At 31.2% G+C, this 9,365-nt stretch overlaps 2 protein-coding genes across 2 annotated transcripts; one reads left to right on the forward strand and one right to left on the reverse strand.

The window, feature by feature from the left end:
- Nucleotides 1-466: 466 nt before the first annotated feature.
- LOC112802018 (uncharacterized) lies at nt 467-3,499 on the forward strand. Its single transcript, XM_025845004.3, has 8 exons — nt 467-994; nt 1,399-1,466; nt 1,716-1,863; nt 1,948-2,028; nt 2,117-2,203; nt 2,448-2,533; nt 3,001-3,121; nt 3,220-3,499. Exons 1-8 carry the CDS (start codon nt 638-640, stop codon nt 3,295-3,297), a joined length of 1,026 nt encoding a protein of 341 aa, XP_025700789.1. The 5' UTR covers nt 467-637; the 3' UTR covers nt 3,298-3,499.
- A 749-nt stretch (nt 3,500-4,248) lies between these two features.
- LOC112799774 (tetraspanin-2-like) lies at nt 4,249-8,752 on the reverse strand. The gene is made up of 2 exons (XM_025841804.3): nt 8,137-8,752; nt 4,249-5,046 (listed from the first exon to the last, which is right to left on the reverse strand). Exons 1-2 carry the CDS (start codon nt 8,632-8,634, stop codon nt 4,735-4,737), a joined length of 810 nt encoding a protein of 269 aa, XP_025697589.1. The 5' UTR covers nt 8,635-8,752; the 3' UTR covers nt 4,249-4,734.
- Between the last annotated feature and the right edge of the window lie 613 nt (nt 8,753-9,365).

Raw genomic sequence — 9,365 nt, forward strand, 5'->3', positions numbered from 1 at the left:
TGTTGGTTAAGATGCTGCCACGTGTCCAATACGCCTCCACGTGTTGGCCAGAATGATGTCATGTGTCCAATACGCTCCCTACGTGTTGCAACACGCTCCCACGTGTTGACTTTTCACCTAAAAAATCCACTTATCTGTAATTATATCAAATACTCCCATTTTCAACAAAAATACCAATATTTTTTCATATAAAAAAAAATTAGCCAAAAAACAACTACAAAAAATAATGATAATAATAATAATGTCACAATATTATGCAATAATAATTTTTTATAATAAAATATATATTAAAATATAAAATATATATTAAAAATAAATTAAATTATATTATACATAAATATATAATTATTTATTTTAGTATATAAATAACATTTCTTATTAGAAAAACCTTTAAACCAAAAACTACCTCTTAAATTTTTTGTTAAATTACGTTCCTTTAAATTTCTAGTGTACAATTATAATACATGAGTTGCATGAAATTTAACAAAAGAGAGTTTTAATAGAAGTAGGTTGAATTTTAATTTCAATATCAAACTTTTGAAACTTGAAAAATAAATGTCTTTTCTGCTAGCAGCATCACATAAGATTAAGCCACGTAAAGTGGATATACATCACTCACTTCACTTGTATTGTGTGCATGTTGCTGTGTAAGATCAACGGTGACAGTTACAGTTCAGTTACTTCAATTCGGATAGAGTCATGGCTCAGTGTCTCTGAACAAGCTAAGGGTCGGTCCAACATGACCAATTTTATAGGACTAAGGTTACCACTTCTTGGTGCTGGCTTTTCTTCTTGTTCATGTTCATGTTTTTCTAAAAGGGCGCAAATAATTCTTCTGAAGAAATGGGACAAGGGTGGTTTTGTTAAGGCTTATCCTCGTCGCATGGTTTTGGGCATTGGTGCTTCATTCTTGGGTATGGCCTCTTCTGCTTTTCAGGGTTCCAAATCATTCATTGCCTCTGCTAGGATAAACCCTGGTCCATCTGTTAATGAGGTCATTAATTCTTTCTTCTCATTGGAATTGGATGCTTTTCTTTGAAAATTTGGATTACCATAGTGTTCTAATTTTGGGAGTTTGCTTTTGTTCATGTTCTATTGGTGCTCATAAGCTGAATAATCAATAATTGAGTATATCAATGTATGAAATTTGCTTCATGATTATTGATATGTGAAATAATTGAAGCAACCAAAGAGTAATTGATTTGTTACAGTGCTGAATTTGGCAATTTGCTCCCTATACTAATGGATGAATATCAGATTACAACTTGGTTCCAAAATGTATTCCATGGCTTGAATCTTGTGTTCTAGTGGTTGCTTGAAATTTGATCAAAAGTTAAGGGTTTTAGGGTTTCAGGTTTTGGGTTTTCTAATGCTTTGTGCCATATTCCCATGATGCAGATACTGAAGAATGTGGAATGGCCAGAGCAGTTCCCTTTCAAGGACGAAGATTTCCAGCGCTTTGATGAGTAAATTTCATCACTGATTTTCATTTTGCTCTGTGCCCTCCATTTTTTTATGTATAGATTAAGGATCTTGAGTTCATTGAACAACTTTAGAAATTCTGTATCATCCGAATGTGACTCTATCTTGGTCTTGACAGAATTTCTTGCACCTTATGGATTATCTAGCCTTAGCAAGTAATAATCATGGATTATATTATATTATACAAATCTTATTTAGTGCTTGTATATAATACCAGAAAATTTTCTGTTTAGGTCTTCAGATGCATTGTTCTATGATGCGCCTCGATTCGTGACACACATCGATGACCCTGCAATTGCTGCCCTGACTAAGTATTACTCCGAGGTTTTCCCACCTAGCAACACTCCTGGAGTTAGTATCTTGGATATGTGTAGTAGTTGGGTAAGAGTTCTAGTACTATAACCTCGGTTTATCTTATGTTGCATTGCATGTTACATATTGTCATCAATTTTCGCTTTGCATTAGGTCAGCCATTTTCCACCAGGCTACAAGCAAGAACGAGTGGTCGGATTAGGCATGAATGAAGAAGAGCTTAAGAGGAACCCAGTAAGAAAACGCTCTTGGAATTTCTGTTCTTACACAGAAATGTTTTTATGTATGTAAATCTACTAACAGGAAGCTGTTGATACTGTAGGTTCTCACAGAGTATGTTGTGCAAGACTTAAATGTGAACCCCAAACTTCCATTTGAGGATAACTCTTTTGACGTAATCACTAATGTGGTACAAATACATTTCCTTATATCTTAATTTGTTGGTTGAATCTTGAAATCGTTTCAAGTTTTGCAACTTGCTTGCCATTGTGTCATATATGTAAGATGTATATTTCTTCTGCATTTTGTGTTGGTTTTGGACCGTTTTGGCAAAAAATTGTGTCCAAGTTCTTGCTTGGTATATATGCCAGCCATTTAAAGACTTCAAAATCTTGACATAACAGAAGCTTAAAGAGTTGAAAAATGGCTTGCAGGTTAGTGTTGATTACCTGACAAAGCCTCTTGATGTGTTCAAGGAGATGCGCAGAATACTTAAGCCAGGTGGACTTGCAATAATGAGGTGATAATCTTTTCAACCGAGTTATTTTCGATTTTAAGTCTTGATGCCTATTTTATACAAACTGATATAGCTACATCAGTGGCTGATTTCATGGCTTAAACCTGTGACCTTGAAGTCACACAGAGACAACTCAATCGTTGCTCCAAGGCTCCCATTCCACTATCAAGTGTCAATGCATAGAAATTATTTTCCACCTAGTATTCAGGATTGATATTCTAGCTTAAGAACTCAGGTTTAGAAAAATGCTAAAGTGCTGCTATAATGGTCATGTTTCAATGGTATACAAGCCATGTTACCCTTCAGCTGCGAAGTTTCATTTCAACATCTATCGTAGCATGGAACATATCTTTCTTTGCTTCCTGTAGCATACAGAGTCAAATTAGTCATCTTTTCTGAAATATCACGTCTATGTTTAATGATTTGTTTACTTATCTTTTCTTGGTCATGGATCTCTTATGTCCGATTAGCTTTTCGAACCGATGCTTCTGGACAAAGGCCATTTCAATATGGACATCAACTGGGGATGCTGATCATGTTATGATTGTTGGGGCATACTTCCATTATGCTGGAGGCTTTGAACCTCCTCAGGTAATTCAGTCATTGATATTAATATTCTATCTACATGGTTTGGTTACAACTTTCTCATTAAGTTGACACATTTTGGCTGCAATGTTTTTATATCTTAGGCTGTGGATATATCTCCAAATCCAGGACGCTCTGATCCTATGTACATTGTGTACTCGAGGAAGCTCCCTACAGCTTGAGATTCGAGAGTGACATAAGTTGCGAATTCACGACGTTGTATCTACTTAACAGCATTGAATCTGATGGGAGAATCTGTACCTAGTGCATGTTTTTTCTATGGCAATGTTCTTGCTATTTTTACATAGCAATGCTTCTTGTGCACTAGGATCTTCATGGTAATGTTACTCAAAATCTGCAGAATAAAATATAACTATTATTTTTTCCTCCTCTGGTGTGGTGGGATCTCAGTAAATGCATACTTTACAATCTCAACTCTCAAAATGCGCAATTCGATATGTTTGAAGTTGTCAAAGGATGAAACATAAATTCAGCAAAAGAATTCTTTTGCATCATTTGACAACTTCCGGATGTCGAATTACACTTTGAAAAAATGGTTAATTGCATTTTTCTTGTAAAAAAAAAAAAAAAAAGAGTAATGTATTGAAGTTTATGCAGCATAGATTTTGAAGCTGTTTAGTGCTTATTGCCCCCAGCATTGGACACAAGCTTGAACTCTAAGCTCCTTATTTCTTGTACTCTACACTAATGCATAAAAAATATTGCTAGTTGTGTTAATATCTTTCTTTTATTTCAACATGGTAGATCTTGAAAATTCAAAATCAAAAGGTAATTTGTTTCTTCACAAGTCAGTAGTGTCGGTTTTCTTTTTATTGTTTTTTGCCTGGCCATGCATTAAAAGTTAAATACACCTAAAGTGGGTTCCCTCACTTCCCCACACGGATGCACGTTAGCATTGATTCCAGCATCAAAGTGTCTAATTTTCAAAAGTTTATCCAAGAAACCATTCATATTTCGAGAATTATATACGCTTAAATCCTAAATTCTCCAAAAATAAAAATTCTTCAATTAAAAAAGAAAAAATGACTAATTAAAAATTAATATTCTTTTATTATCATTTTCTATCCAGTTGTTTCAATACATGTGATCAAAACTTTGGAAGACATCACAAAAGTTTAGTTACTGGTTAGAGAGTTCAAAGTCTTATAAAACCTTCCATCAGAATCAAATTGATTAGCGACCACTTCGTACAATCATTGTAACTGTCCACAATGAATAACAAACAATTTTGAACTCATACATATAGTTGATAACTATAGTGTAGAAAAGTCAGTAACTTCTACAAAAAAAATTATAATTCCAAATAGCAAAGTCAAAACCAAAATTCCAAAAGAATATACACACTAATGATAAGTGTTCTTACAAGAACAAAAAACTAGGTTGATTTGATCATCACTCGATAAAAGAAGAAAAAAAAAGAAACTTGGGTTGGTCGAGCGGTCAGCTCACTCGTCCGCTTAAATAAGTGTGGAGGTCGAATCTCATCTTGGGCATGCAACAACCCATTAACCATCGACAGATCTTTAAATAGAGTTCAGATCAGCTATGAATTAGTTCTTGACCTAAAAAAACGATAAAAGAAAAAAAATTAAGATTTATTAAACCCAACCCCTTTTGTAACATTGGAAAAGGTGTTGTGTTTGAGCATTGTTGAAGGCAGTGCATGCAATGAGATAGACGAAAATGAGAAGAAGCAGAGCAAGAATGAGAATGAAGTTGGCTCTTCTCCACTCTCTTCTGAGGTTTCCTAATAAGCCAGCCTTGCATGCATTGCAATTGTAGCAGAGTTGACTCTGGTCATTGCTCCACATGTTGCAATCTGTGTCTGCCATTGGATTTGCATTGTTTACCCACAATGTTGGGCTCACGTAGTTGTAGCCACATGAACTTGGAGGTTTGCAACACCCTGACTGCAATTCATTAAACAAGATTGTAACAAATAACATAAAAAATAATTAGGTTCTGTTAGTAAGTCTTTTAGGATATAAACATAGAAATATCAAAACAGAGCTATGATAAAATAATAATAATAATAATAATAATAATAATAATGTATCTGTATATCCATTATACTGTTTTATTTTTAAATATTTTTTCTTTATTCATCTTTTCTTTTACTAATATTTGTTAAGATCTGACTTCAGTTTTAAACACACATTATCTATTTCTATTATGGATTTTAACAAAATCATTATTGATTTGGATATTCTATTAATTTTTGGATTTTTTATTGAGGTTTTAGATGATTTTCTTATGTATAAATTTAGATATTCATTTGCATGTTAATTAATGTGAGTTAAAAATAAAAAGAGTATATATTAAAATATGTCTCTAAAAAATTTTACGTCACACATTTTTGTCTTTAATTTTTTTTTATTATGTTGAGGCACCTGAATTTTGTAAAATTAAGATATATAGGTCATCTTGTTATATTTTTGAAGACTTATTTGTCTAAATAAAAACAACGAATCTAACTAAAATAAAAACTTATATATCATATTTTTATAAAATTCAAAGACTTGTATATAATAATTTTTTTTTAAATGAAAATGTCCAATACAAAAATTTTAAAGATCTATTTGTTTATATACTCAAAATAAAATTTTAAAAGATATTAATGATATTGACCGATAAATAATTAATTTTTAAATTTAAAAAAATTAATTTCTCAACAAAAGACAGGAGCATGGCAAACATATGAAACATGAGATTGAGAGGAAAATGAACCCCACAAAACAATGTTACTACAGTCTACATATTATAGTTATTAAAATCAGATTAGATTGGTCTGTTCGATTAAAAAACCAATAAATTAAATTTTAAATTGGTCCAATTTAACATTCTCACTATTTAAAGAAAGAAAATCAGTCAGAATTGATGCGAATTGGCCCAAATCAGTTAAAACCAATGCAAACTAGTCAAAACCACAAATCAACAATTAACCAAAAATAAAAAAAAAAAGTGTAATCTTATGTTTGAATTTGGATCCTCGCTCTTGCATGTGCAGCAATTTAGTTCATTACCTTTGTTCTTTTTTTAAATATATAATATATATAAATTAAATTATATTCTTAAAATTTATATTTATTAATTATAATTTAAATAGTTCAACCAATGACTCGCTCATTAAAATCGTAAATCAATAACTGACCGATTCGATCACTAGTCGGTCTAAAATCTAAATACTATGCTATAGAGGCCACAAACCGGCAACTATGACAAAGACTTTTAGCATCACGTGAAGCAAAGACAAATAATACTATCACACTAACTATATATTCAATTCTTAGCTGAATAATTAATTAATAATGCTGGTCTAAATTTTCATGATTTCCTCACTATGGTGACTCAGTTAGCAGCATTTTTCAGCTGGCATAGACCTTTATAGGGACACAATACAATCATATTTCTAGTACTATATTTTGGAGATGTCCCACTCAGCACTAGGATATAGCTGATGTCAATGAAGGATCTATAGTACTACTCCTCCATTAATGATGCATTTTAAAGTCATTCTTTTTTCCAAATAAAATGCAGGTGCAAGTGGTTCGCTCCCAGGTGTGTATAAGATTGGGTTTTTATTATTAACCCCAAATTTAACCTAATATATATCTTTTCTTTTTTTTAGTCATAGGCAAAGTCTTACAGCATCAAATTAAACCTTAAACAACGTATTAAACGCATGTCATATATGGTGGATCAGGTTAATTAAGGATATCCTGTTTCAGTGTCAGTGCAAATCTGACTGAGAAATCTTGTTCTTATTATATTCATATATGAAAGTCTGTGTTTTACTGTTTAATAGTTCTGAATATCAGATCAGAACGTAGAAGAACATGTAAATGGTGACATGTCACATGTAAGTCTAAGAATATTGTCTAAAGTCAATGTAATATTTTTATGACAATAATGGATCTACATAGTTTGGTTAGAAGGAAGTAAAAGGAATCCATAGACGGAAGAAATTTGGAGTGCAAGTACAACAGAATAATGCATGATTTAGTTTACTTTAGTAAAATAAAAGTAGAAAAACCATTAAAGTAACGAAGCCACCAACAGATTTAATTTGATATATATATATATATACACACACGGTTACAGACTTACAGTGGTTGATATTCAGTAGACATAAACCCTGAGAATAACAATGGTACTCTAGGTTGCCAAAAAAATGATTGAAAATGATACAAAATGTATTGATAAAACTATGTTTAAGGAAGTGTTTTAACATGAAAATACAGAAATACAAATAATAATAGAATTTAATTTTGATGTATTAAATAGTATAAAGAATTTTATATGTACATCTAAGTATGTATTAGTATATAAATAAAATTAGTTATTTTTTATCATCAATGCGTAAATGATCGTTTAAAAAAATGGTAATAGAAGGATGGTATAAAATAGTTTACATCATTAGTATAATAAAATTAAACTTACAATAATAAAAACAGATAAACTTTTTAGGATAAAATATGTTTTTTGTCCTTAACATTTTCAAAATTTTTTAAAATTATTCCTATTATTTAATTTGATCCCTCTTGTTAATTTTTTAAACCATCAATAATTAGTCAATTATTTTTTTTTCAATTTTACTCTTAACTAAAATCCTAATTTTAACCCCAATTTACTTGTAAATTCTAATTTAACCCCAAACTTTCAATTTCACCCTCCATCATCTCATCCTTCTCTCACCATCTAATTTTTCCCCTTTTTTTTATCTCTACTTGTCACTAAATTTTGAATAAACATTGAATTGAGCGAATTTTATCACAACACTATACATTGCATTCAATTACATCTGATTGTTTTAGAAAATCATTCAAATAATTAATAAAAAAAGTAGTTATTTTTGTTTAAATAATGTTACATAATTGAATATACGTATAAAACTATTTTACACTGATAGTGTAACTAACACTAGATCCAAATAAATTTGTGTGTTGGAAAAAAAATTACCAAAATGAGGAGATGATATAGGGTAGCAAAGAAGGACTAACTTGTAAAGGAGAGATATGAGATTTGAAAAACTGGTCAGCAGTGATGAAATCCTGTGTGAGCTTAATGCATACATCAGAACCAGCCAAACAAGCCCTTATCTTCTCCCAACTTCCATAGCCAGTGACATGGTTCCTTAGCCAAGAAGAAAACCCATCAATCCTTGACTCCTTGTAGCCTCTTCCAGGAACAACATAACTTCCATCAGGCCTAGTAACAACAAATGCAAACACAAGTACGAACAGCAGAATTCCTATGAGAATTGCCATGCAACAAAGGTAAAATCCCAAAATCCCTTGTTTGTTCCAATAAGCACCAACAAAGCCAACTAGAGAAACAAGGAGGATGAGGATTCCGAGGACGGAAACCGGCCACCGGAAACTGTGGATGCACTCATTGTCTGTCTTGGATGCTAGCCATATCCCTGATGCTATGATGGGAATTGAGGCCAAGAGGGCTATGAAGTTTAGCACTGAAGTGATGTTGTTCCTTACTCCCATGTTTTAATTTTTCTCTTGTGCTTTTTTGGCTTTCACTTTTTCCTATGTTTTTCCAAAACAAAGGTTGTTATAAATAATGTCGTTTTTGGAACAATGGAACTACTTACCTGTAACAGCTTTCTAGCAACAACTATGGTGTTGCAAGTTGCAACCCTCTTTATGGTTTTGTGTTAAAGTTGGAATATTCAGTATACAATACTTTAACTTGACAGGGTTATATATTTGTGAAAAAAAATATTATGTGTATATTAAAATTAATTATTAAAATTAATTATTAAAATTGTTATTATATATTTATGTATAAATATATATTTAATTTAATTTTTTTAATGTGTATTTTATATTTTAATATACATTGTTAAGGAAAAAGTTCTTACGGGTTCATGAATATATCAATGAAAATATTGTGGAAAGGACGAGTTTCTTGGGATAGTTCTTCTTTATATATTAGGCTGAAAAAAAAAAGATATAACGAAATGTATCTAAGGAAAAAATAAAGAAAAAAAGGTAGATAAAAAAGTGATGTTAAAACGGAATTGGAGAAAGATGCAAAAGATGTATGTTTTTTTGTTTCTATTTTATTTGGATGATTAAGATTATAGTTTTTAAAATTTATGATACACACTATTATTTTTTTTTCCAGTGCATCTAAGATTTTAATAAACTATTTCCTTCCTATTATGCTACCAGTACTGTTTTTTTATTTTTATTTTTATTTTACATGCTGCCCA

This window comes from Arachis hypogaea, chromosome 5 (assembly GCF_003086295.3).
Source record: "Arachis hypogaea cultivar Tifrunner chromosome 5, arahy.Tifrunner.gnm2.J5K5, whole genome shotgun sequence".
Classification (NCBI taxonomy): domain Eukaryota; kingdom Viridiplantae; phylum Streptophyta; class Magnoliopsida; order Fabales; family Fabaceae; genus Arachis; species Arachis hypogaea.